This window comes from Cryptosporidium sp. chipmunk genotype I, assembly GCF_004936735.1.
Source record: "Cryptosporidium sp. chipmunk genotype I strain 37763 chromosome Unknown contig_26, whole genome shotgun sequence".
In the NCBI taxonomy this organism is placed as follows: Eukaryota; Apicomplexa; class Conoidasida; order Eucoccidiorida; family Cryptosporidiidae; genus Cryptosporidium; species Cryptosporidium sp. chipmunk genotype I.
This window is the reverse complement of record NW_027125588.1, coordinates 344,785-372,155: the sequence shown is the minus strand read 5'-3', so window position 1 is coordinate 372,155 and position 27,371 is coordinate 344,785. Positions and strand designations below refer to the sequence as shown.

At 32.4% G+C, this 27,371-nt stretch overlaps 14 protein-coding genes across 14 annotated transcripts; 7 read left to right on the top strand and 7 right to left on the bottom strand.

Annotated features, from left to right (window-relative positions):
• Positions 1–63: 63 nt before the first annotated feature.
• On the bottom strand, positions 64–3,483 carry ELE39_002406 (spm1; the record flags this gene model as incomplete). The annotated part of the gene is made up of 1 exon (XM_067345256.1): positions 64–3,483. One exon carries the CDS (start codon positions 3,481–3,483, stop codon positions 64–66), a length of 3,420 nt encoding a protein of 1,139 aa, XP_067202024.1.
• Positions 3,484–4,015: 532 nt separating this feature from the next.
• On the top strand, positions 4,016–5,143 carry ELE39_002405 (uncharacterized protein; the record flags this gene model as incomplete). Its single annotated transcript, XM_067345255.1, has 1 exon — positions 4,016–5,143. One exon carries the CDS (start codon positions 4,016–4,018, stop codon positions 5,141–5,143), a length of 1,128 nt encoding a protein of 375 aa, XP_067202023.1.
• A 75-nt stretch (positions 5,144–5,218) lies between these two features.
• ELE39_002404 (tRNA delta-isopentenylpyrophosphate transferase) lies at positions 5,219–7,420 on the bottom strand (the record flags this gene model as incomplete). Its single annotated transcript, XM_067345254.1, has 8 exons — positions 5,219–5,229; positions 5,283–5,601; positions 5,650–5,793; positions 5,841–6,089; positions 6,134–6,310; positions 6,355–6,407; positions 6,479–6,525; positions 6,576–7,420. The coding sequence occupies 8 exons, from the start codon at positions 7,418–7,420 to the stop codon at positions 5,219–5,221; spliced, it is 1,845 nt and encodes a 614-aa protein (XP_067202022.1).
• A 190-nt stretch (positions 7,421–7,610) lies between these two features.
• On the top strand, positions 7,611–8,093 carry ELE39_002403 (uncharacterized protein; the record flags this gene model as incomplete). Its single annotated transcript, XM_067345253.1, has 1 exon — positions 7,611–8,093. One exon carries the CDS (start codon positions 7,611–7,613, stop codon positions 8,091–8,093), a length of 483 nt encoding a protein of 160 aa, XP_067202021.1.
• A 331-nt stretch (positions 8,094–8,424) lies between these two features.
• Positions 8,425–9,411, bottom strand: ELE39_002402 (farnesyltransferase; the record flags this gene model as incomplete). Its single annotated transcript, XM_067345252.1, has 1 exon — positions 8,425–9,411. One exon carries the CDS (start codon positions 9,409–9,411, stop codon positions 8,425–8,427), a length of 987 nt encoding a protein of 328 aa, XP_067202020.1.
• Positions 9,412–9,568: 157 nt separating this feature from the next.
• Positions 9,569–10,172, top strand: ELE39_002401 (uncharacterized protein; the record flags this gene model as incomplete). The annotated part of the gene is made up of 2 exons (XM_067345251.1): positions 9,569–9,709; positions 9,765–10,172. The coding sequence occupies 2 exons, from the start codon at positions 9,569–9,571 to the stop codon at positions 10,170–10,172; spliced, it is 549 nt and encodes a 182-aa protein (XP_067202019.1).
• A 96-nt stretch (positions 10,173–10,268) lies between these two features.
• On the bottom strand, positions 10,269–14,717 carry ELE39_002400 (rhoptry; the record flags this gene model as incomplete). Its single annotated transcript, XM_067345250.1, has 1 exon — positions 10,269–14,717. One exon carries the CDS (start codon positions 14,715–14,717, stop codon positions 10,269–10,271), a length of 4,449 nt encoding a protein of 1,482 aa, XP_067202018.1.
• A 543-nt stretch (positions 14,718–15,260) lies between these two features.
• On the bottom strand, positions 15,261–17,654 carry ELE39_002398 (e3 ubiquitin-ligase; the record flags this gene model as incomplete). The annotated part of the gene is made up of 1 exon (XM_067345248.1): positions 15,261–17,654. The coding sequence occupies one exon, from the start codon at positions 17,652–17,654 to the stop codon at positions 15,261–15,263; it is 2,394 nt and encodes a 797-aa protein (XP_067202016.1).
• Positions 17,655–17,919: 265 nt separating this feature from the next.
• Positions 17,920–18,906, bottom strand: ELE39_002397 (CCR4-NOT transcription complex; the record flags this gene model as incomplete). Its single annotated transcript, XM_067345247.1, has 1 exon — positions 17,920–18,906. One exon carries the CDS (start codon positions 18,904–18,906, stop codon positions 17,920–17,922), a length of 987 nt encoding a protein of 328 aa, XP_067202015.1.
• A 228-nt stretch (positions 18,907–19,134) lies between these two features.
• ELE39_002396 (thioredoxin having signal peptide and 12 transmembrane domains) lies at positions 19,135–21,099 on the top strand (the record flags this gene model as incomplete). Its single annotated transcript, XM_067345246.1, has 1 exon — positions 19,135–21,099. One exon carries the CDS (start codon positions 19,135–19,137, stop codon positions 21,097–21,099), a length of 1,965 nt encoding a protein of 654 aa, XP_067202014.1.
• Positions 21,100–21,292: 193 nt separating this feature from the next.
• Positions 21,293–21,772, bottom strand: ELE39_002395 (60S ribosomal L21; the record flags this gene model as incomplete). The annotated part of the gene is made up of 1 exon (XM_067345245.1): positions 21,293–21,772. The coding sequence occupies one exon, from the start codon at positions 21,770–21,772 to the stop codon at positions 21,293–21,295; it is 480 nt and encodes a 159-aa protein (XP_067202013.1).
• A 419-nt stretch (positions 21,773–22,191) lies between these two features.
• Positions 22,192–24,897, top strand: ELE39_002394 (glycogen phosphorylase; the record flags this gene model as incomplete). The annotated part of the gene is made up of 1 exon (XM_067345244.1): positions 22,192–24,897. One exon carries the CDS (start codon positions 22,192–22,194, stop codon positions 24,895–24,897), a length of 2,706 nt encoding a protein of 901 aa, XP_067202012.1.
• A 388-nt stretch (positions 24,898–25,285) lies between these two features.
• ELE39_002393 (multi-pass transmembrane) lies at positions 25,286–26,077 on the top strand (the record flags this gene model as incomplete). The annotated part of the gene is made up of 1 exon (XM_067345243.1): positions 25,286–26,077. The coding sequence occupies one exon, from the start codon at positions 25,286–25,288 to the stop codon at positions 26,075–26,077; it is 792 nt and encodes a 263-aa protein (XP_067202011.1).
• Positions 26,078–26,354: 277 nt separating this feature from the next.
• ELE39_002392 (BTF domain) lies at positions 26,355–26,846 on the top strand (the record flags this gene model as incomplete). The annotated part of the gene is made up of 1 exon (XM_067345242.1): positions 26,355–26,846. One exon carries the CDS (start codon positions 26,355–26,357, stop codon positions 26,844–26,846), a length of 492 nt encoding a protein of 163 aa, XP_067202010.1.
• Positions 26,847–27,371: the final 525 nt, after the last annotated feature.

Here is a 27,371-nt window from a genome sequence, read left to right as displayed (position 1 = left end):
TGTATTTTTATTCCTTTATCCGAATATCTACAGGGCCTACTCAAATGTTTCTAATTAATTATGTCAATGAGATCTTTTAGCTCTCGCAATTCTTCTCCTATGAGAAGTTCCTCCTGCTGGATTAGATGAGTGACCAACAAAGGGGTTTGGATTGCTATTGTTTCCAATTAATGTCGATGTGCTAAGTAAATTGGGAGGGTTAGACCCAAAAATACTTGTATTCATTGAAGATTGACCTGGAACTTGGGGTTTTGTGTCAAATTGGGATGTGACAGGGTTACTATTCATTCCCCCGAAAATGCTAGTTTCTGTTTTGCTTGTTGAATTAAAGATTCCTTGAGCCGATCCAAAAATGTTAGAGCCGCTACTTTGTCCTAAGTTCTGTCCAGGAGCCTGAGTAATAGTTTGGTCATTTGGCTTATTGTTATTTGATCCAAACACAAAAGGGTTTGAACCATTATTGGAGCCAAAAATAGACGGTGCTTGTGAAAAAATGTTTATATTATTTGTGGAACCTGCTATGGAGTTGTTTACTCCCCCAATACTAGAATCAAAATTCAAAGTATTCTGAGTTGAGTTTGTGTTTGATGCTGAAATTTGCTGAACTCCAAAAATAGAATTTAAAGGTGTTGTTGAAGAAACATTTGTGTTATTAGCTATGTTAGGGTTTTGAAATAAACCCGAAATCATAGTATTATTATTTGTTGGGGTGGAGAATAAAGAATTTCCTAATCCCAGATTGCTATTACTTGGATTTGAGCCTCCAAACAATGATGTAGAAGCTATGGTGGAGGGATTGCTGTTTCCACCGAAATTTATTAATTTGCTGTCAAGTAATCCAGCCTGTAAATTTGTCTGTGGATTAGTATTTCCACCTGCAAAACTTATATTAGAAGATGATTTTAAATTACTTAAACCCGAAGATCCAGGGAACGAAACATCAGAAACAGAGTTCTTGTTTTCCATGCTACTTGAACCAAATATTGGTGCTGAAACTCCTTTTTTTTCTGAATTGTCTATTGCCGTAGATGTCTCAGATGTGGAAAGATCGAAAATATCCTTCGAGTTGAAAGCGTTTTGAGTAGAGTTTGAAGCGTTAGATGATCCAAATAATTGATTCATGCTGGAGTTCTGTTGAGAAAACAAATTACCAGTATCATTATTTGTAGAAGTAAATAGAGATCCAAGATTATCCGTGCCAAAAATTTCAGTTTTTTTCTCGGGATTTTCAGCTTGTTTTTTCTCTTCATCGACTCGAGATTGGTTTCCAAATATTGATAACTGTGGTTGTAAACTAGAATCTTTTTCTACACTGATAACAGTTTTAGAAACTGGTTTTTCTAACTCGCCAATTGTAGTTTTTTCTCCTTCAACAGTATTAGAGTTAATTCCGAATAATGAAACGTTATTTGATATATTGCAGTCAGTGCTTTGATTAAATGAAAAATTATTGGACTGACTGCTAGGTACAGGTAAAATTGGGGCCTTCTCTTCAGGCTTCTGCTCTTCAGATGTTGTACTATTTTCACTAATCTTGTTAATTTGGAATAATGATGGTCCAAATAAAGAGTTTCCAGTGGAAACAGATGTACTTGTTGTAGAGGTATTCGCAAATGAAAATGATGAAGCTGGAATGTTGTTATCAGTTGGCACTCCGGTAGAGGGAAGCGAAAACAGCCCTGCTGCAGACACAGTAGGCTTCTCTTCCTTATTTTTCGGTTCATCATCTTCTTCATCCGGCATAAACACTCCTTCATTGTCAACTTCAACTAAATTTGGCTTATTAACATTAGCTAGCCACCATGGAACAGATTCATCTTTTTTTGTCTCAGAAACTCCTGAATCTTTATTTTTCAGTGAAAAATCTTCAGAAACTACTTCTTTAGTTTCCTGAGAAGTATCTTTCTTCTCAACCGTTATTTCACTAGAGTTAGAAGTAATAACAGTTGTGTTATCTTGTTCACTTTGAACTGACAGCTTCGAATCATAATTACCAAAGGTATTAGATGATGAAGTTGTCAAGTTGTCCACATTGCTTGTTTTTTCCACTGGTTCTTTATCCTTGCCTGATTTTTCGGGTAAAATGGATTTTTTTGCATTTGTTGTTAGTATATTGGATAGCTCCAGTTTAGATTGATTATCACTTTCAGATCTGGAACTAGAAACATCTTCCTTGTTATGTTTTGAATCTTCTTCAGGATGACTATCTTTAATGTTCTTGGTGGCTTTTTCTTCGATAGTATGTTTAATTTCTGAATGGCTTTCAACCACTTTTGGTAATTCTGAATTTGTATTCGGCTCACTGAAAGTTTCTTTACGAATTTCTATCGTGTGAACAAAGTCTTTCAAGCTACCAATAGGTTTCTTTGATTTACAAAATACCTTCTTCATTTCTGCAGCAGACAAGATCCTACATGATGAATTTGTTCGATTTGAAAGTGCGCCTAGCAAACTAGATCTGTATCTTAGTGGAGTTCTTATCCTCTGGACTGATGAAGGTGCATTTTTGGAACTAACCTCCGTATTAGTAGGTAGAAATGAGGCCTTTGGAAAGTTATATGGATGTGAATATTGTGTTAAACCCAAAATGCTTGTCTGTTTTTGTGTATCTTGAAGTTTGTCATCTGAGAAGTTATAAGTTGGAGCAGGATCCAACTTATAATCATCGTCTATCATAGAAAGTGGCAAACCATAAGTATTCGTTGGTTTATTCGGAGTATTATTTTGTGTACCTATCAAACCCGTCTGAGCTGCAGTTGAAGGAGTTTGGTTGTAAGTTCTTCTCTGAAGAGGAAGAATATTGGGTTTTTTGTTTGGGTTATTTACAGATTCACCGTTGATATCATCATCATCACTAATTGCATCGTGGAACTCCTCTTCCTCATGTTCTTGTTCACTCTTTTGCTTATAAACTTGCTGTAAGTTTCTCTTCCTACATGTTTGTGTGTCTCTTTGCAAATCATAACCGTTAGAAACCAAGCTGTATTTAGTAGCACTATCTGATAATCTGTTAATTGTACGTCTCGCTTCTGATTGGAAAGAGAGTCTGCTGGGAGGCAACAAAGGAAGATGACTTCCTTGGCTTGGAGGATGAATCTCGTTTCTCAAATAGCTGTCTGCTTTGTAAGCCTGAGGATATGGAGTTTTAACATACTTAATACTTTTTTCTGCGTTCTTTTCAACAAAAGAATTTCTCAAATCTTTTGGATTTTTACTTAGACCATTAATTGGAGACCTTAAAAGTCCCGATATCGTTTGCTTCGAATTAGAGTTGTAACTGCTTTGGTTTAAATTAGAATACAAATTATTATCTTCAACTCTAGTTGTTGGTTTTGGCAAAAACCTATAATCCTGTACTGTACTGTTTGAATTTACTAAAGAATTAGAAGGCAAAAACAGGCTTTGGTCGTGTAATTGTCTTCTTAATGCAGAACTTCTCGTCAAACTTTCAGAAGATGATGACGAGAAGTTTATATTCCTCATAATGGGTTGTTATTTGAGGAATGATTTTTTCCAAACACACAGTAATAAATTTAGAATTTTGATTTCTTTTTTCTTTTATTAATATGGGGTATTTAAGCAGGCGGTAAATTTGGCACTTATTTGAATTTCATCAACATAAAAGTTATAATTTTTTATTTACTTAAGAAATTCATTTCTTATTGAAATTGTTATGATTGACCTTATTTTGTAAATTTGACTTTTTATTTTTCGTTTGGATGCAACTTATATTCGCAAAGTCAGATATTTGTGTTTGCTTCCTATATTCCGGATAAATCTAATTCATCTCAGTTTTTTCTGAATATCTAAATATTGTTCTGGAAGTCGACTTTATCTTTCTATATTCTAAGAATTTTTTTTAATTTTTATTTTACTTTAGATGCTAATTTCTCGGGGCGCAATAGTCAATTTATAAATTAAAAAAAAAAATTATAAATAAATGCTATTATTAATTTAATTTAAATAAATGCATATGTATATACTTGTTGATATGAATTAATATATTCCAATAATTATGGATGAAATCAGACGTCAGATTGAAGACTTGATGGGAGGGATTGAAGCTCCAATAGAGAAGAAAAACCCTCATGATAATGATGTTTGCAAATTCTACTTATGTGGACTATGCCCTCACGAATTATTTGAAAATACAAAGCTATATATGGGTCCTTGTAAAAATATCCATTCGGAAGTTTTAAGGGAAAAATACTTGAGTGAAAGAGGAATGAAAGGAAATACTCGAATTAAATATGAGACGGATAGTTTGAGAGTATTTCAAGGAATGGTAGATGATTGCAACAAAAAGATTGAAAGGAATCGAGTTCGTGCTGAACTTTCTGGGAGTTCAAAGCTTGAAGACGAAAATATCCGAGCATTGGATCTTGAAATTAAAGAAATTATGAAGGAGATTGATGATCTAGGTGCAAGCGGTGACATAGATGGTTCTTTGAAAAGGATGGAAGACTTAACAAGGCTAAATCAACAAAAAATGAAGATATCGGCTACAAAAGAAGATGTTGAAAATGGAATGTATCGTCAAAAACTTCACCCATGCGAAATTTGTGCTGCATTCCTTTCAGAGACTGACAATGACCAAAGGTTAAATGACCACTTTAACGGTAAAATTCACGTAGGCTACCTAAAAATTAGAAAACAGGCAAAAGATTTAAAAGAATGGATTAAAACGCATTCTCCAAATAGAGATAGCAATTACAGATATGAAAGTGTAACTCATAAAAACGATTTTAGATATAAATCTTACAGACAAAGCTACTCCGGTGAAAACCGTGTCTATCACTTTTCAAATAATTATAGGGATAGAAGGAATAGGGAACATATGGATTACCGCGATAATTATGGTAACCATTTATCCAAAAGAGAAAATAATCAAATTAGATATGAAGAATCTGGAAATTATTATAAGTCGACTGGACAGAGTGACTATAACAGTTTTGAACCGAAAAATAAACATTTAAATTACAGATCTAATCCTTATTCAGCAGGTGAATTAAATAGGATAAGTTCAGAAAAATATGAAAAATATGTAAAAGAGGATACAAAAAACTATCCACCTAGTGATGGAGAAATTTCTCCAGAAAGCGACTCCTCACACTCTCTATCAAGGAGTGTTTCACCATATTAATGTAATTTTTTATCCAGAATCATGAATGTACGAGCCAGAATAGACTTTTCCCAAGATAAATGGACTCGCTTGTTTTCATGATAGCTCTTATTGTTTAAATTAAATAATTTAGAGAAGTATTTATGAAAAACTGAAGTACTTTGTATATTAAACTCAAGTAGTTCCAATTTCTGATTATCTGATACTTCAACGTCAAATTCTAATATATTTACATCCAATCCACGATTAATTATGTGTTTTTTAATAAACTTCTCTTGTCTTTTACTGTATTGAAGTGTTTTTGTACGTAAATTGTCGATACATACATTAAGTTCTTCTTCAGAAATGTCTTGTATATTCGCTTTATTTTGGAGAACAGTTATGAATTCTTTGTAGGCTATTCCTTGCAATAAACCAATATATTTGTTACATGTTAACAACCTTTCTTTAAGTAAAAAAACTTCCTTTAACAATCCATTCTATGGAAAAATTATTTATTTTAAAAGTGATGTTGTATTGTTACTTACATTAATCATCTCATTTATTCTCATATCAATGTACTCATGTATCTTTTTATTTCTTATCCAAAATAATAAACTGTTATTGTATCTAACTTTGTACGGATAAATTTTTGTTAATTCAGTAAATGTTAAACCGGTTGTATTATAAGTCTATGTATCTAGTAATTAGGTTAATAAAAATTATTTTAAAAATTTACCTCTATTCCTCTAATCATTTTTCTTCGATCATTTATATGTAGTGATGATGCTCTCACAGGGTCTATTTTCGAAAGCTTTTCAAGTAATTCTTTATTTGTAAAGTTTGAGTATTCTTCATCTTTAATTGAAGGATTTACGCTATTACATGTTTGGGAATCAATTAAAGACTCCCAAATTAATGCCTTGAGATACATATGAGTGCCACCAACAATAATTGGAATAATATGTTCGCTAATCAGTTTATCAATCTATTTATTAATATAAACGTAGTTAGTTTTTTCAAATAACTTACTATTGGTACCGCTAGGCGGATGTATTTAGAAGCAGTACAATCTTCATTAATATCAAAAATATCTATTAGGTGATGCGGAATTGTGCTACGAATTTCTCTGGATACTTTAGCAGTTCCAACATCAAAACCTTTGTATAGCTGCATTGAGTCGCAATTTATTATTTCTGATTTAAAACCCTACAAAGAATATTTGGCCATCAATATGAAGTTAATAAACATACTTTACTGTCAAGATACTTCCAAATATCTACAGATAAGCGAGTTTTCCCGGAAGCTATACATTATAGAAATAATGAAGATTAAAAAAGTTATTTAAGCCTTATTGACTGTTAAAAGTTAATCTACCTGTTGTACCGAAAATAAAAATAACTGGAACATCCTCAATATATGAACTGGATGAAATAAAACACATTTCACGGATTCATATCATCCAAGCATGGACAAAATATCATAAAAGCTATTACCTTTTGAAGATTTGTCGGTTTGCTCGTTTTTTGTATCCTCACTTAATTCAGTTAAATTGGCAATGTCATAATTAGAATTTTTTTTTTCTAGGGGTATTGAACCCGCCTTTTGAGTTTTAGTATTAAAGAATCTAGGATTTTTATTGTTTGTATAATTCCTATTTTGTGAATGCCCACTCTTTTTGCTGTTTTGGTGGGTTTGATTTTGAATACTTGTATTGGCATTGCTTAAAATAAAATTTGAGTAGTCAAGAATATCTTCATTTTTGTGTTTACGATTTTTAGTATTATTTAGTGTTTCAGATTTATTCACATTATTAATCCTTTTCTCCCAGTAAAGTTTCTTAAAACTGAATTTGCAAAATTTACATGAAATAAATATATGTTTAAATGAATAATTTTGAAAATTTTGGCTACTAATTTTACTTAGCTTGAGTAGTTTCTTTTTTGATCTTTTCCTAGTAATTCCTTTAATAGGCTTGACCTTTAATTTACAATTAATACCCATTATATATACTGAAAAGCACCTTGGGCATATTTTGCCCGAAAAAAATTCACTATATGATTTTGTCTGACCAATTTCGGATGTTAAATTCGCAACTTTGCAAATCAAACGGCTAGATAGAGCAGGGCATATTAAGCTGTAAAATTTTGACGCATCAATCAAAAATTCTAATTCATGGTTATTGTTGGATTTGCGTTCTTCAATTACCTGGAAGTTAGGCTTCTGAAAATTACTACTATAGTTAAATTCAAATGAATTTGGAGAATTATTGTTAATAGATTTTGAGATAATTGAGAGTTTTGAGTGTATCTGTTGCATTGTAACCTAAAGCTGACAAATTGAATTTTAAAGATATCAAGGTTCACTACATTTACGGAATAATTGCATTAAGTTGATAATTATTCGTAATTCAATTAATAATTAAGGCGCCATATAGTTTACCAATTATTTTCATGTACTAATCACAATTGTGTTTTTTCCTAAATTATGAACATATTTCTAAATTATAATGGATATGTATAGATACCCTGGAGGACTTACCAGTGCTGACTTTCACAACTTTGAAATTAACAAAAGTTCCAGAGATCAAGGTTTTGCATTTTGGGCTTCAAATTTAACATGTGAGGAAAGGGCTATAACAATAGTTAAAAGATTATACTATTCTGAGTTTTCAAAATATCTCTACCTTGGAATTTTTTTACTAAATATTCTGGTTCTTTTCATTGGTTTATTTAAGGCCCAATCAGGAAATAAATTTTCGATTTTTCTCGAAACAATTATAACTTTAACCTTGACATTTGAAGTAATAATTAAACTATTCTTAATGAAAAAAAGATTTTTTAACAAAGTAAATAATGTATTTGACTTTATTATTGCATTAACTTGTCTATCACTATTATTCTTAAATGGTGATATTCAACGTCTTTTTACTAAAAAAAAAGCAGTCAATTTGGGAAATAACCAAATAGTACGTTATATAATAGATAATTGATACCTTGGTCAATTCGCTAACAATTTCACAGGTCACAGATATATTTGAACAAATTCTAACGTCATTTAGATTCTGTCTTCAAATGTTGAGAGTTTTCTCTATTGCTAGATTGAAAGGAAAGGCAGAGGTAAGTTAGAACAAAAAAAAATACTTTATAATATTAAATTATCTCTATAGACCGTTGAGAATACCGTAAACTTTGATGAAATAAATAATTTGGAAGAATCTCTATACTTTTCTGATAAAAGCGTTGTTTAGAAATTAATTGTAGAACATTTTGGAATTAATTGCGAGAATTTAATTAATTTTTTTAAAAAAAAACTCGTACCCTTCAAATTTTTAGATTATCAGCCTTCCATTTCCAGTAAAATCTTCTAATCGGATCTACTGACTGTAATAGTTGAAAAGCTTTTAAAACGAAGTCTTTATCACCCTCTTCATATGCCATACAAGCTTTAATATATACGACCTGATAGCAGCTATCATAATGATTAATATAAATTTCATCGATTGCATCTTTGAAATTCTTTGGTGCATTTTCAAGACTCAAATTTTTAATTAAGGTTTTTTTATTAAAATTCTCATCAACCATTATTTTGCTGAAGAATGAAATAATATAGTTCCATATTGAATCATTATGTGGAGCAAACATTAGCCAATTAACTATGTAGTCAACTTCCTCAAAGAGATCTGACTCTGTTAATGCATTCATTTTTTTCAAATTGGTGAATATGAAATGTCTGTAACACCAAGCACTATTATTCCTACAATCCTCCGAAATCATTTTTGCAATAAAATCTAACTCTTTAATAAGTAAATCATTTTCAATGGAATTATATTTCCTAATAAACCAAGTTCTATGATTCCAGACATACATATTTTTTGCATCAGCTTCTAACTGCTTACTAATGAACTTTAACTCCTCAATATCAAATCCAAGCCATTCTCTAATAATTCTCATATGCCACCATGACTGATAACATTTTGGAGCTCTTTCACAAATATCTCTAACGAACCTTAGTTCTTCTTTAAGAAGCTCTTTTTTATTTTCATTTTCAAAATAATTTTCACTAATGATTTTTCTTCTGAAATACCATGCAGTATAATGCTGTGGGTTTAAATCTATGACTTGTGTTGAAATTTTTAGGTTTTCAAGGTCAAAGCACTCATTGTCGAGAAAGGTCTTTAACTTGGAAAAAAGAGCATAGTGATCTGGCCTGAATAAAAACTTGCAAACTCCTTTATTTTGAAAATCATCACTAAATTCATTTACCTCAATATTTAAATTTTCCAATGAATTTGGCTCCTGCATTGGCATTAAGTATTATATACTAAGGTTGAATAAAAATTTTTAATTTATCATATTATTCTTCAATATAGTTTGGTTCGCAATTAATTTGATTTTTCCAGTTAAGATAATTCGCCCCTAAATAATTGGCGGAAACAAAGATTTTCATTTCAAGAATTTATTAATTATGATTGACGTAAATTTTGTTAAACTAATTAGAGAACATCTTTCTGTTGGTAACCCCACTGCCATTTTTATCTCTTTTACTCTAATTACACTATCAATTGTGTTCCCTTTTATCTGTTATGCTGAATTAACAAAGAAGAAGGTGAGTTTCAAAATGCTTATCTTATCTTCCAAATTGACTCGAATTGTTCATTAAGGTTAAGAAACAAAATAAAAAGAGGGCGAATAATAAGCGAAAATGTAGTAAAGAAACTCAACAGATCTTAAAGCAAAATACTAAATCCAACCAAAAAAAAAATTCATCAAAGCCATTTATTCCACCTCTAGATACTGAGGGAAGTGAGGATGAGGAAAAACAAATCTCTGAAAAAAGTGAACAATTTGTTCCATCAACTAAACATATACAAGGTTTATCATTTGACATAGAAAAGAATGATTCCGGAGAATGGAAAGTAGTTGGAGATAAAAAATCAAAAAGATCATACACCGAAGCTTCTTTGGCAAGCGTAGGGAGCGAGGAGACGGACAAAAGCTCAAATAAACCTAAAAGCAAGCAAGTTAGACGTAGGAAACCAATAAATAAAGTGCCAGGTATGACTGATTGATTATATGAGTACTTAGCTATTTAAATTAGAAGTTTTTTGCACATTTTTTTTTGTAATTTAATTTTGTATTTTAACAAGTAAAAAAAACCGACCTGATTAATCGTCGAAATCAAAATTCAAATCCGAGTTTTTAAGTTCGAATTCAACTTTTCGTTTAAAATCATCATAAGAAATATCCAGGCCTTCCAATGGTCTGCTATTAACTTCTTTTTCCAGACCATTTGGCATCTCACCCGTTTGTAGTTCGCCCAAAATATCAGCCTCATTAAAAACTTTATCCTGCTCGTTGATAGAACCTAAAATTGCACTTAAATCATCGGTAGGCCCACCAGTTAATGCATTTAATACGTCGAACCCTGCCAACAAGTTTACTCCAGAATTTTCTTGGCCAAATTCTACTCCACTTTGTTCTAATGCATTTTTGACCTCTTTATACTGTCTAATTGAGTTATTAATTGTAACTGCCATATCTACAGCAGTACTTATCTTTGATATAAGTGAGTTGGGCTTCTTTCCGTATTCAGTTCTACCTCCAGTATCAACATCATAATCAATTTCCCCTTCTTCTTGATTCTTGGGATTAAATCTTCCTGGCCTTTCATCAAATTTATATAAGTCGTCAAATTGGAAGCTTTCTAAATCGCTATCGTCATACGATATGTTTTCAAATTCTTGTACCGGCCTGTAACTTGTATCAAAATTTTCAATGTTTATTATCTTGGTCAAAAACAATTTGAGTTTTCCATTAGCCTCTTTCTTTTTTAACTTTAAAATATTCAAATTAGCGTTAGATTTATTTATTTTGATCATCTTATCTATTTTTTCATCTTTAATTTTCTTCATTTTTCGCTTCTTAACCCTTTTTTTCCATTTCCAGCGTCTGTAACAATTAGTATTTGCAATATCCTCTTCTCTTTTTTCGAGCTCTTCTTCTTTTGATTTAATTTCTTCTGAAAGGTTTGAGATTACATCAGTTACATTGCCCGTTATATTTCTAACAGTGTAGAATCTAAAATGTTCAATATTCGCAAGCTTGAGATATTTATCTGACTCTCCAAGAATTAATAATGACTTTTCCTCAATGCTTTTATATTTCTCAAATTCAATTTCAGATTTAAGATTTTCATTTAATAATGATGAATTATCGGACTTTAATTGTGGAATATCCTCGATTCTATTTTTTAATGTAGAAAGTGCTTTCAAATATTTTCCCAGCAAAATAGTATGATTATTTGAAGATACTTGGTTATTTTTAATATAGTCAGTTAAATCTGCTGCATAAGTTGCATTATTATTTACAGGAGTATCAAATGCAAATGTTGAACTTTCTATGTTGTAAACTTCGTCTTTAGATAGTAATAGCTTGGGAAATCTGAAAATCCTCTGAAATAAATTAGCCTTCCCATAATTGTGTATTAGAGTAATTTTCATGGAGTTTAGTTTTACATAATTAAATACGAGCAACTTTGATGCCGATGTTATTTCTTTTATTTTGTTCTGATAGAATTTAGAATAAATTGTCTCTAATGTATTTAATTCGTCAACAATATTTGGCATTAAATCATTTATTAATTTTAACAACAATCGGAATGATTTAATCCTTTCAATCTGAGTTTTCTCAGTTTTATTCGGCTCATTGCTTTGGAAAATTAAGGAGCCCTTAAAATTTAATTTCAAGCAATCCTCAATAAAATTTGAGAATAGTAGTATTTTTGTTTTAATAGTTTCTCTTAACCAGTTATTCATTACTTTCCTTATTTGGAGTGCTCTTCTTAATGGTAATTCAATAGATTGGTTGGGAATCCAACATTTAACTCTACCTACTTTATTATCTAAAGAAACACAATCCTGAATAATTGCATCTAGCTTTTTGATATCTTCTTTCTGAGAATCTAAGTCCGAATAAACCTTTTGTAATTTTGAATCTACTCCCTTTAAATTTTGATGAATAGTAGAAAATATGATGGGAAATTCATCACAAATTTTTTTAATAATTGAAGAGTAATCCTCATTTTTTTTCCTTTTTTGCTCTGTGTTGCAGTAGTTATCCACTCTATTTTTTAAATCTGATAGGTAACTTTTAATTGATGATACAGATGGGAACTCATCATCTCCGTGATAAGAACCATCTAAATTCGGTGAATTTGTGGTTTCAAATTTTGAAACAAAACTTTCTCTGTTTAAATCTGATAATGAATAATCTACAGCATCTACATATTTCAAAATAGATAAATCACTCTCAAAATAATTCGAGAACTCCTTTGATTTGGAAACTTGATATTTTAAATAATATGTGTATGCTTCTTCTGATATTTTACTAATACTTAATGCTGTTGGATTTCCTACTTTATTTATAATCTTTGTAATGATATCAGACCATTGTTGTATAAATTGTAATCTGAATTGAATTGCTGGTCCTAGAATATTCTTTATTTTTGAAAGATTATAATCGTTTAAATTCAAAAACTCTAATGTATTTTCGAACCACTCTCCAAATTGATCAGAGGGCTCTTGAAAAACCTTTAGTTTAGAAAAATCAATTGTTTCTTCTGTTTCTAATCCAAGATTAATATTTTTTACATATCCAAATTCAGCTTGGAATAAGTTTAAATCCCAATTAAATCTAGTTTTAATATTTTCATATAATGTAGAAAACCCATTGGTAATGATTTGCTGTTGTTTTAATAGCTCATAAGAATAGCTTGATTTCTCGAAAGAATTTTGATCTTGAGACAAGTTTATCGAGTTTACAAATTCTGAAGTCCGATTATACATTGAAATTGCTGAAACTAAAGTAGCATTATTATGCGGCCATAAAAATGAATGTTTTAGTGAAGAGAGAGAGTTTATTTGCTTTAATAAATGACCTGAAACATCATTCAAAGTACTTCTATATTCTTTGTTGACTTTTTTCCTAATTTTCTCACTAAAATTTTCTTTAGCACTAAATTCGGTCTTGAGATTCTTATATAGTGAGCTTAATTTTTTTGCACAACTTTTAAGTGGATCTTGCAAATTATCTTTAATCATGCTCTCAAACATATCATATCCTTGGTCAATGATACTTTGAATATTATTATTTAGCCAAATCCATTCCATATACATCGCAAGTTTATTAGGATCATCCTCAAATTTATAATGGTTTAGTTGTTCAAGTGTTTCTTTGTGTAGTTTTTTAATTATTGCTGAATTTTTATTGGAAAAAAATATATTCCAATCAGATGCAGTTTTTCTTAAAGTTTCGGAACATTTTGTTAAAAAATCAATCGAATCATCCATAGATACAATAGATTTAATGCGATTGGTTAATTCTTTGGATTCTTTAATGATTTTTATAGCAACTTGAACAGCAGTTAATCTCTTTTGAATAAATAACCATAAGGAAAACAACCTATTGTTTAGTATATACGTATTTAATGTTGTTATTGTATACCTAGATGAAATTACTGATAATATATTTCTTCTATTTATAGAGTGATTTACAATCTGGTTTCCTATTGTATTTATCATCCCTAAAGTGTTTTCATTAATTGAATTTGAATTTTGAAAGTGGTTAATACAATTTAATAAATTATTTACTTTTTTTGAATTTATCTTAAAAATACTTTCAAAGCTATCTATAGTTTTGTTAATTTTATTCAAATTTTTCTTTAACCATTTAATTTGACTCTTTTTATCTGGTTGATTATCTTGAATAATGTCCTTGTCACAAATTTCTTGAAGTTTTCTCAATGTTTTAATGAAACTAAAATTGGAATCCAAATTGTTTGTAATTATGGAGATTTTGGCCAGATATTCGTTATTTTCATCATTTAATGTGTTTTCGGGAATATTCAAAAGTTTGGAAAGGTTTATCAACATATTTAGAGAGTCTGATCCATATTTTATAACTTTTTTCTTTTTTTTGATGCACATGTCGAAGTTACTAGAATATTTTAAATATTCATTTTTTAGAAAAAAAAAATCTTTGAGTGTCGACTTCAAAAAAGATCTGCTTGAAATGAGTATTTTTATTTTTGATTCATCTTTATCTGAAGAGATGAACTGATAATCTATTGCCAATTCAAAATATTCTCTAAATTTTTGGTTTATTTCTTCTCTACGCTGATCGTTAATAGAGAGATCCAAAGATTTCTTGAATATTTCTTCCAAGTGAATTGTACTTTTTTTAGGATCATTCTTATTTAAAAAAGTTACGAACTGCTTATGTAATTTGACTACATTTGAAACTTCATGTACTAATTTATTTCTATATGTCCAAAGTTGATTACATTGATCCTGAACATTTAACTCAAAGGAATTTAAGCTTGAAACGTCTTCTGAGCTTGAAAGGAGAGTAATTTCATTTATTGGCTTTGCTATTGAATTTTTAATTGAATCCGGATTTTTATTTGGACTGCTTAAAAGACCTGTATTTCCTTCAGAACCATCTAAAGCTTTATTTTCAGAAGTTGTATTACTAATTAAAAATAAAAATACTAAAAATTGTATCTGAAAAAATGTCCATACTGCATTAATTATTATAATTTTGAACCTTTCTGGCATTTATTGCGTTTTTTCCAGAATAATTTTGCTTTTAAGTATTGGAATAAGTGTTCAGAGAAACTTAATTAAAACTAGATTTGTGAATAATCGAAATAATTATGATAGCTAACTTGAATAATTCAATATTCATAATAAATTTTTTTTTTAAATCAAAAAATAAGATATGAAAATTTATCGTTTCAAATTGACCATTTAGGATTTTTACGAAAAAGCGACAGTGGCAGGATTTGAACCTGCGCGTGGAGACCACATCAGATTTCAAGTCTGACGCCTTAGACCACTCGGCCACACTGTCTATGTGTGCCACTGCACAGAAATGAGGCTTTTTTTAAATATTTGAAACTAAACAAGATTTACCAAATGCTTGAAGGTTTTTGGGGCTCACGAATAGAATTAGATTAAAAATTGTCATTTGTAAATGATTGAATTAATCAAAAAATCTAAATAATACAATATTTATCAATATGGTAAAATACTACTCATTTATTTTCTATAATTTAAGCGATAAAAATAGAATATTCGGTATTTACAGATAAATGTTTGTTATTTTAACCCAAATCCTTTGGAATGCTCAAGTGCAATAAGTAACAGCCTTTCTAGCTTTTCCTTGTTCTGGTAATCTGGGATTAATAGGAAATTAAAACATGTGTGAGCAGTAGGAAGCAAATCTGAGTCTGGGCCATGGCGGCCTATAACAAAACCCAACTCACCCAAACCTTTCATAGGTACTCTATCTGATCCTGTTACAAAGAAAAGAAGTTTTTTTTGTAGTTTCAGGTCTAGTTTTTTGACTATTTCCCAAAACATAACTACAGTTGTGCTATCTTTAGTATAACCATCCTGGTATTGCGATGCTTCAATTAAAGAATTAATATTAAAATCTGAGCTTCCGCAAATGACTAAAACGAGTTCTTCCGGGGAAAATAATTCCAAGGTCCTTCCTCCACATACGCTTTGGAAGCCATTGTAGAATGCTCTGAATTGACTTTCAATGGACTTGTTTAGAAACCAATCTAAATATAGTTCAACATATCTATTAACATTACCAACTGTAACAGGTTCTGAAGGATCAAATTCCCCAGGAGCAATAGGAACTTCAGCCATAACTCCAAAATTATTAATAGTTGCAGAAAAAGTGAGACAAAGCTGTTCCATTTCAGAGTCAGATTTGATAGATAATAGTGATAATAGTGAGTTAGCGACATCAGGCTGTATTTCATATAAATCACCAATATCAACCTTGTATCCAAGTAGCTTTTTATATACAGCAAGGGGGAAATGTACATCCAAAATAATTCCATTGTAAATTGCTAATGCCAAAACGATTCCTATTAATTCAAATTCTCCATTCGACTCAAGTGATGCCATATTAAACCAAAATAATCGGGTATCTTCGTAATAGATAAACATACCAAAGTCAATGTTAAAAATTTCTTGAACCAATAATTGGAAGAATTCTTTTTGAACTCCACCTTCGTCAACCCCTTCTTCTCCAACAAAGCTAACTTTAAGTTGTTTTTTCAAGTTGCTTTGAATAACTAATTGCTCCATGGAGTCGTTTACAATTGAGTCTCGATGCACTTTTAGTACAAGAAATGGTTGGATAAGTGCTTGAGCGGGGTTGAAAAGGGATTCAACAGATCCAAGTGCTTGAGAGATTGATGATTGAAGTTCTAACCTTTGCTGCATTAAAGAGTCTTGCTGAAGCGCTTGTGCTTTAATAGATGGCTCAAGGAGATAAGCATTTTTTAATAAACCAAATTCAGTATCGTTTGAAGGGGGGTTGGATAAAAACCATTGTCTGAGTTCATATTGTAACAAAGCTTTTGCAGAATTTATCGCTTCATTTGTAAAAAGAGAGATGTCTAATCTATTATTATTAGAGAAATCAAAGTTTATAGTAATTATTCCTCTTTCCTTATTTGCGTCAAAAAGTATTCTAAGCAAATTACTTGAAATTCTTAAATCATTAAGAAATGCAGGCTTAAGAGACTTAATGGCATTTGATGCAATGTTTCTAAAGGGGAATCTGGTAATGTCAAAATTTTCATAATTATGATCGTCATATAATTCATAAAATCGGACACTTATCATTTGCTGAAGTGTAGAAACTGCTTGTTCTAAATATTCTAATGGAAGTTTAATAAACCAAAGTTTTAAAACTTCTTGAATGTTATCATGGAATAATGAAATAAGATTCAATGTACTTCTAAGAGCGGAAAATCCTCCAAATCCATGCTCGAGTATATTTCCTTGGAGTAATACTAAGATAAATCTGACTTGGCAGGGCTTTATGAATCTAGTGCCTACTTTTTCATCAAAATGTTGAGTAATTTCAGGGGTGACATTAAAATTGTTCTTGATCATCTCAATCACATTTAACTGAGCCAAACTTATTATATTAGAAATTGGTTCGTCGTTAATAGTATTCTTTAAGATCGGTAGTTCAAAACTTTCACGGCTCATTAACTCAATCCAATCCGTAAACATCTTCAAGTGACCAATGTCAATTTTAATCTCGCTATCATCGCCTTCTTCAATAAGAAACAACTTATTAAGAATATAATAATCAGAGTAAATGCCCACTATATCGATAACGCTCTTATTGTGTCTAGCCAAAACTTGTTTACATTGTTCAAGGGAATAATTAATTTGTTTAAGATCATTAATACAGTTCTTGATATTTTTAAGACGTTTGTAGCTTCCTAAAATACGTTCACACAAGCTGTATTTTTCAATCATAATATATAGTCCCTCCAAATCGAATCTCAGTAGTTTTTTTTCGTCTTTAGTAGCACATTTACGAGTCAGTTCATTTGCGAGATTTATTGCGTTAGCTGCTGATTCAGTTGGGTCACAACATAATAAAAGATACTCTTGAAAGCATCTTTCAAATAATAACCTGAATAATACAGATGAGTCGTCACAGAGTTCCATATTCCTAACTCAATTTATTATTAACATAAATCGAGATACTGCGCGAAAGTGCAGTACGAGGTAAGCGACAAAGCGAACAAAAAATCCGAGGTAAAAAAAAAACTAGAATTAAAAGTAAACTACTTTCGGTCAGGCTTTCTAATATGTAATATTGAAATATTAAGTTTATTACAGTTTAGGGGAAAAAATTTGATAGTTAGTACCTAAAAATTAAGCAATTTGATTTTGCCAACAATTTAAATATATATAAAGTATTAATAAGTGTTTAAAAGCTTGAATTATGCCTATTAGACGATTTAAAATTAGAATAATTGTTTGAATTAATTGCCTGGCTGTTCCCAGTCTGGGGGAAAGAATGTTGAACATTTCTTTGATTAAATGCTGAACTAAAATCGCTGATGCTGCTCATACTAGAATTAACTTGTGACTCAGGGCCTTTATTACGACTATTTGACTGTTGCTGCATTTGTTGTTGAACAATTTGATAAATTTGATTTTGCTCTTGTATCCATTTAGAGTGGATTCTGACTCCTTCCTCCACACTTGGACGAATCTCATCTATAGAAAGTAAATTACTTGATGGAGGTTCAGATATAGGGACTTTGCACCATTTTTCGGTATCAAAAACTTGCCATTCAGTAGTCTGATTTTCTTCATTTTGAACCTTTGAATACCATTTAAAAGATTCAGGATAATATAGCCAACCTCTGTTGCACAGCTCTACGGCAGCAAATCCTTGAAGTAAGTCCTGTGGCATATTATAGAATATGTAAAACAAGGTTTCGAGGGCAAATTTTTGGACATATGTTGATTTCAACCCAATGATTTGTGAAACGTTATTGGGAGTGTTCGCAAATGCCTGGATTATTTCATTTGTTTCAGATTCAGGTTGAGCTGACTTGTTCGAACTCCAGGGGGAGTCAAAATTAAGATATAGGCATTCAGACGAATTTAAATTGAGTCCTAAAGTAGTCAAATCAGTTCCCAGAGCCAGAATATTCAAATCAGAATCTGTCATTCTAATTACGTTGAGTATGCCCAGCAACCCATAATTAGTTCTATTGTAAGAAATTGCTTGCTGACTAGTTTCATATAAAATGTCTTCAAGGTCCAAATTTTTATCCGCATTTTTCTGAGTTGAAGTTTGTTGATTACTTTGGTTTAGACTGTTTATGATGCTTTCTTGTGGTGATGTATCTTCTTGATCACATGAAGAAGAAGAACTCTTCTGTACCTGCTTTGTAGCATCCATCAAGGATTTACTGTTAAGTAAGATGAATCCCTTGCATACACTTTATTAAGTATTACAGTAACAACAATTTTTCCAATTATATTTTCCAAAGCGGTATAAATAATCATTTTAAACACGTTATGCAAACTGGCCTTTTTATTGGTTAATATTTTATTATTAATTATCATATTTTCGCGCCAGTCAAGAAAGAATACCGGTAATTTTTAATCGTAAAATAGAAGATTATTTATGAATCGTTTTTCATGGGAACCAAGAAAAAAAAATCGTATTGACAAAGCTAATGGAATATTGAGCAGAATGTTAAGGTCTAGATATATTTTTTGTTGTTTATTATTTTTTATTTGGTATGTTTGCACATGGTTTGTGGGTGCTCATCTTCTTAGAATCGAAACGAAGGAAGGAATTTATACAAAATCAACATTCATTAAAGAATTATCTTCCGTAGGAGAGTTAAGAGATGCAGTTTTGACCGATTTAAATCAACCAAAAGTGCTGATTTTTTATTCCTCATTTTGCGCATACTGCCACATGGTTTCAAATTCTTTAAAAAAAGTTGCAGAGTCTTTGACTCCTACAGGCGTAAAATTCTATGCATTTGAATGTGGGAAAGGATATAGCGAATGCTCAATTTGGGGAATAGACGGACTTCCAAACCTTAGACTAATTGGTTCCGAGAACAAAAAAATAAATTTAGAATCACTGATTAATTATACCGAGTTTAGTGATATAAACTGCACAAGGAAATCAGAAAAGCATATTGTATTTCCGGAAAAGCATATTCCAAAGTTGATGGAAGTACCCTATTTAAAGCATTTAAAAAGCCAGTCTGTTTCTATGTCAGTAATAAATGAAGACACTTTTGTTATGTGTTCAATTATCAGAGCTTTTGACTTGGCAAACGTATTTAAACCATTAAATGACTCTGTGTTATCATCGTCAGCCGTATCACAAATGAAAGCAGGCACGTCAAATTATTTAGGTAGATGGAGTGAAGAGTCAATGCAAATTAGTCCTTCGCATGCAATAGTTGATGCAATAACTACCAAATTCTACATTTTACATAATTGGGTCTTTTTTGGAAACAATGTAGTAGACACAACGCAGTTTCTGGAAAAGAAACGTTTGAATGCCTTGTACAGATTTGTTGAAACTAGTTGGGTACTTATTCCGAGCAAAAGAACGAGGGTGAAACTCGAAGGTATATTGTTATTCCTTAAAAAATATATGGATAATAATGACAATTCCATATATTCCAAACTTTCTCTGGATGATTGGCAACGCTTTATAAAAACAGTTTTGGTAGAAGGCATAAGCATTACACAAAACGGCAGCGATCCCACGTTTTATATCTGTAAAAAGTCTCTATTTTGTGGAATTTGGCTTCTTTTCCATTCATGGTCTGTATCGTTACTTAAAGGTGTTCAGCGCCAAGGAAAAGGCTGTCCTTTATATAATGGCCCTTCTCTCACGCCTGGGCAAGTTGTGAACAGAATAGCTGAAACGGTAAAATATTTCATGGTATGCCAAAGTTGCAAAGAACACTTTGAAGCTATGATTAATAATAATACATGTGATAGAACTTCTTATATTCCGCCAACGAATGGCGATAAATTCCCAGTTTTACCTTATGAAGCAGAGGGTCTAGTTTTTTGGCTTTTCAGAGTTCATAATCTAGTAACACTTAGAGTTGCAACCGAAAGCAGTTATGAACATTTAAAACAAAAAAGATCGTCATCAGCTTCTTATGTTGGAACTGGAGTTTCATTTCCTCCAATCGGGCTTTGTTTTGACTGCTACCGTCCAAACCAAACTCCAGCAGAAGTAACAAATCAAATGTTGATTAGCATAAACGATCTTACTGATGATGATTATGATAAAAACATTTTTGAACAGGGGCCAGTCGTTGCATTTTTAGAAACTTATTATTGGAAGGAAGGTTGGATATTACCAAAAACTAGTCTTGATTTACAAAAATCAGAATTAGTATCAGCTGATTCCTTTCCTAACTCAAATTCAATTGACCCCTTTGATTCAATTAAGTCATTCAAAGGGTCTGCCGAAATACAAGTTGGGTCAGTATTTGATATCTTCCCCGTTCTATACCCAATCCTTACATTCTTTATTTTTTCGTTAACGGTTTTCTATTTAGTCGAGACTGGACCTTTCTTGCAAGAAAATAAATTAGCTACTTAGTCCACTATAAATTTTAACTAGCACTAACCTATACTTTGCAACTCAAACCCTTTCATTAGTATCTATTCGAATCTAAAGCTCAATGCTGTATTTGTAAGCGATGCAAGTTATCAATTCAGATGATCAGGACAAATAAAACATGAAGAGCTAAAAAAAAATTAAATAGTGGTGCCTATAAATTAGTTCCAGAAAATTAGCAAATAGCGACAGTAATATGAGGGGTGAGCACCTCCATATTTGAACAGTCGACAAATCCACCTTCCCTTGGTAATTGTGGAACACGCTTTGTCACTGGTGATGGTAAACCCGCAACGTGGGCCTCGTGTCTTGCAGCATCGTTAGCTTTTACTCTCTTAAGGAAATCTTCATTGCAACGACTAAGTCTTACGTGCTCGATCCTTACATTAATTCTCTTGGCAATTTGACGGTTACCAACAACCTTGTTGACGATAACACCCAAGGCTCTTGGAGCCACGTTGTATACAACGCCGGTGCGACCATGGTAGAAATGGTATGGCATACCCTTGTGAATGGAGGAGTCGACGACAATATCAACATAATCTCCAACTTTAATGGGTCTCAAGTATCTTGACAACATAGGAACACCCTTTTGTCTGAATCCCTTGGAAAATTTTGAGCGAGTTCTTGCTCTCTTACCGAATGAGTGAGGCATCTTGAGTTACTTAAATCCAAAAAGAAAATTCAAAAAAGTTTAACTCGTTTGTTGGTTACCCTTGGATTTTGTCTGGAGACGCGGAGACACAATTGGACTGTTTGTTGCTACACGTACCCTTATGGCGCCAACTGCGAGCCACCGGTCAATAATTATTAGATCATGTGTTACAAATTTTTTAGGTGGGCATTAATCATTCTAATTCTGCAGTTTAAAGTTGCTTTCTAGCTTCCAAAAAATTTAAAAGGATTTATATTTATTGTGAGCTCATTTTTACGCGGTTTTTAAAACCACATCACGAGCATATCGCGAATTAGTGGCTGACTATATTTTTGCATGCCTAATTAAAGTAATTGAACGAATAAATTAGAGTCATAATTGTTAATTAAACTAAGTCAACATAAATAGTGCCAATAAAAATGGGAGATAGTGTATTTACTCGTGATAACTACAACTTTGAGATGAGGAGAAAAGCCTCATTCTCAAAGTTGACTGGAGCTGTTCCAAGAGGTATGACAGGAATGTACTTGGACGACTTCGATCCAACCGCAGATAAGAGAAGAGAAAAGTTGTGGTATTTAATGGAAAGCTACTTACCAACTGATGTTGAATCCATTCAGAGATCAATAGTTAATCATGTTGAATACACACTTGCAAGAACTAGATTCAATTTTGATGATAATGCCGCTTATAGAGCAACTGCTTATAGTATAAGGGATCGTCTTATTGAAAATTTGAATGATACAAATGAGTATTTTAATGAAAAAGATTGCAAGCGTTGCTATTACTTGAGTCTAGAATTTTTGCTTGGCAGAGCCATGCAAAATGCTCTCGTTAATTTGGACATTGAAGAGAACTATAGAAAGTCTCTGTTTGACTTAGGGTACAATCTTGAGGCATTGTATGACAATGAACATGATGCTGCCCTTGGTAATGGAGGGCTGGGAAGACTTGCAGCTTGTTTTTTGGATTCACTTGCCACGAAAAATTATGCTGGATGGGGATATGGTATTAGATATACTTATGGTATTTTTGAGCAAAAAATTGTTCAAGGCCGCCAATTTGAACACCCAGACTATTGGCTCGTACAGTCTAATCCATGGGAGATTGAACGCCAGGATGTAACATATGGTGTCAGATTTTATGGTCATGTACGTGAATTTGAAGAACATGGAAGAAAGAAGTTCAGATGGGTTGACGGTGAGGTAATTCAAGCAGTTGCGTATGACAATCCAATTCCAGGTTTTGACACCTACAACTGTATTAACTTACGTCTTTGGAAGGCAACCCCTTCAAGAGAGTTCGATTTCAATGCCTTTAATGAAGGCAAGTATGTTGATGCAGTCTGCGCAAGGCAAAGAGCAGAATACATTACATCGGTGCTATACCCAAATGATAACACTGATCAAGGCAAAGAGCTGAGACTCAAACAACAATACTTCTTCGTATGCGCAACTATTCAAGATATTTTGAGAAGATTCAAAAAATCTGGAAAGGTAGATTGGAGCGAATTGCCTAAAAAAGTCTCGTGCCAACTCAATGACACTCATCCAACTATCGCTGTAGCCGAAATGATGCGTATTTTGATAGATATTGAAGAGCTAGATTGGGATTTTGCCTGGAATATCACTAGTCAGTGCTTCAATTATACAAATCATACAGTTTTACCAGAGGCCCTAGAAAGATGGAGCTCAAGCTTGTTTAGCAGATTACTTCCTAGACATCTAATGATAATCAACGAAATCAATTATAGATTTTTGAACGATGTAAGAGCTGTCTTAGGAGATGGACCATGGATCTCAAAAATGTCCATTTACGAAGAAGGATGGGACAAAAAAATTAGAATGGCAAACTTGGCAGTTATTGGATGCAGAAAAGTCAATGGTGTTGCAGTTATTCATAGTGAAATAGTTAAAAAGGATTTGTTTTCAGATTTCGTCGAATATTATAGACGTAAAGGAATCAAGGACAAGTTTATCAATGTTACAAATGGTGTTACTCCGAGAAGATGGGTTAACTGCGCAAATCCAAAGCTTTCACATTTAATTTCAAATTGGTTAGGATCCGATAGTTGGCTAACCAATTTCGATATGATTAGAAGCTTACAAAACAATATTGATGATCTATCTCTACAGAAGGAATGGGCAGAGGTAAAATTAAGCAACAAAGAGAGACTTGCTAAGTGGGTTGAGATCAATACAGGATACAAAGTAAATACAAGTATGCTCTTTGATATACAAGTTAAAAGAATTCATGAGTACAAACGTCAGCTACTTAACTTGTTTTACATTATTCACAGATATTTAACACTGAAGCATATTTCGCCTGAACAACGAAAGAAATATGTACCAAGATGCTGTTTCTTTGGAGGAAAGGCTGCGCCTGGATATGCTATAGCTAAAACTGCAATAAAAATGATGAACAACTTATCAGTAATAATAAACAATGACCCAGATACTAAAGACTACTTAATGTGCGTTTTCCTACCGAACTATAACGTCAGTAATGCTCAGATCATTATTCCAGCATCTGATATTTCGCAACATATTTCAACAGCTGGTACTGAAGCTTCCGGGACAAGTAACATGAAGTTTGTAATGAACGGTGGATTGATAATTGGTACTCTAGACGGTGCTAACGTTGAAATTCGTGAAGAATGTGGAAACGAAACTATGTTTATTTTTGGTGCCTTAGAGCAAGAAGTTGAACAAATTAGAAATAGAGCAAGAGAAGGAAACTATCCTATCGATCAAAGGTTACATGATGTTTTCAACTTCATTAGAACAGGAGGGATTATGCTTGGCGATGGAAAGGCTCAAGGAGAATTTTGTGAAATAGTGAATAAAATCTGCTCAAATGGTAATGGCCAAGTTGGCGACTTCTACTTGATATGCCATGATTTCCCACTTTACTGCGATGCACAAATGAGAGTCGACCAGGCATACAGAGACCAAACCACATGGGTTAAGACTTGCATTAAAGCCGCTTCATCTATGGGAAAATTCTCGACTGATAGAACCATCGAGGAATATGCCACCGTAATCTGGGAGCTTGAACAGTGTGAAAGACCTGCACCGGAAGCATGCAAAAAACTGTCCGGATATTCACCCAATAAATCAAAGTAAATGATTAGCTGAGTGATCTACCTAGAAAAAAACTCTACATTTACATTCTTAAAACCATCTAATACCTTGTTGCAATAGTTGCTTAGACTCAATTAACAAAAGAAAAATTTCAATAAGCAAATCTGATTTAATAGGGGTAAATTGTGTAGCGCTTTATTTAATAGTAGATTAATCTTTTCTCCGTTGGGAATTAACATGTCTCATGATGGATTTTCTGCAAATTAAGTTAAGGCTTAGATTGCCGCCAAAAAAAAATGGCGGATGGCGCGTAAGTTTTTCGTGGGTTTATACAAAATGACGTAAATTACATGGAATCTAGTATCCCATAATGCGCCGTTCGGGTTAGAATAACGATTCGTCAGCATTTTGACTTGAAAAAAACATAATAATGGAGGGAAAGAAAACTGTTCCAAGCAAAGTGAGAATAGCTGAAGGTGAGGAAAAGGTTACTTCCAATGCGAAGCTTAGATTAGTCTATGATGTGTTTTCCGTAACATATTTTTCAATATTATGGACGATGATGTTTTTGGATTGTGGACCAAACTACTTCAGTTTTTTTTATTATTTAACAAATTGGGGATGCACTTCAACTCTGATATTTTATTTTATAGCAACTTTGGTAGATTATGAACGTTTAATGAAGGTAAATGTCTCTACAAAGCTAATACATTCATGCACGTTTGTAAGAGAATTGAGCGTTTCATTGCAGAGTGTGATTGTTCCATTTTTCTGGATAATAGTTTATCCACAAGAAAGATGGAGGTCAATTACTTGGGAGGTGCAAATGCATGGAATGGGACTCATATTCATTTGCATTGACTACCTCATTCGTGTATCAAACTTTTCATCTCTTTCTTCCAAGAATTTGTTTATGGTTGTTCTTTCATATCTAGCCCTAAATTATTTTGTTGTGAATAAGCTAGAAACAATGATTTACCCTGGAATAACTTATAACACGGTTGAGTCATGGCTAGTTGTGATTCTCGCTATTGCACTTGTCCTGACAGCTCACCAACTGGCATCTATAATCACAATCTGTTTGGTGGTGAAGAACAAGATCTGGAGAAAGTATGAAAAGGACGATTTCGTAAGTAAAAGTATAAAGATCGTTCAAAAAGCACAGAAATTAAGGAATAAGGATGGGATAAGAAAGAGACTGGGATCAATCTTTGTGGGTTAGTAACAGAGTTGATTTAGTACAAAAATCCAACAATTATTTTTGAGAGAGGCAAAATGACCATGAATACAAAACTATTTATAAAATTTGAATACAATTCGAAACTGATAGCGCTTATAATTTATTGCGGGGTAGTAACTAGAGACGCTCTAAAAGACGTATTTCTCAAAGAACTACGAGACAAGAACTTAATAAATTGAGGAATGAGTCATGAAATTTGTCGCGCGTAACAAATTTTGGCGATCGTTTGAGTTTATTAGGACAGAAATATTTCTATAAAATGAAACCCGATACAAAGGTTGATGACACCATCGAGCAGGCTCGTCAAAAACTTAGAGATAGGTTTGGTGTGGGAACTACTCAAGTTGGAGGTAAAGGCACTGCAAGAAGAAAGAAGAGAGCACAGAAACCATCGACTGGTGTAGACGTAAAAAAACTCCAGGCTGTAACTTCTCGTTTTAGATGCCAAACTTTCCCTGCTATTGGTGAAGTAACAATGATGAAGAAGGATGGCACTTGTCTTCACTTTTCGAACCCAAAATTACAGGCTTCTGTTGCTACTAACACATACATCCTTACAGGTAACCCACAAGAGAAACTTATCAAGGACTTGCCTCAGCAAATTAACCCAATGGATTTGAGTGCGTTTTTGAATGACCCAAAATTCCAAAAACTTCTAGAGGAGTCTCAAGCAAATCGACTTAAGATGGCATCCGGTGAAGATGACGACATTCCAGACTTGGTTGAGAATTTTGAAGATGTTGAAGAGTAATTTGCCTCAAACCCAATATATTTTGTTTAATAAGTCCGAGGATTTTTCACAAATGGTGTGAAGCGACTGTTACGGTTGTAACACGATCCTTTGGCATAGATATTCGTCCGGCCTTTTCGTTAAAAAACCTGAATTCATCTTAGACGAGTAAACACTATTGTAGCGTATTAATAGGCAAAATATAGCTATTATTTTTTTTTCCTAATTAATCTATCACCTACTTGAGTTCTTTCTAGTTATTCAAATTTACAAGCTGGCTTTTTGGTCGCCATCGTGACTTCATTTTAGTTTGTTCGCAAGGTATTTCATGTGCTCATGAGCTGAAACTGCTGCTCCAGAAAGCAGATTTTCTATTTGTTTAACACCAACCACTTTCTTATTCTAATATTCTATCAAGCTTTTCTTCAAATGAATAGGGAATAACTTACCTTTCGAAGAATTTTTTGTTTTTTGAAATTCTTTGGCTTCTTAGAAGGAGCCGGCTTATTATTTCTCTCTTTTAGTTTCTTTTGAATTGTACTTTTT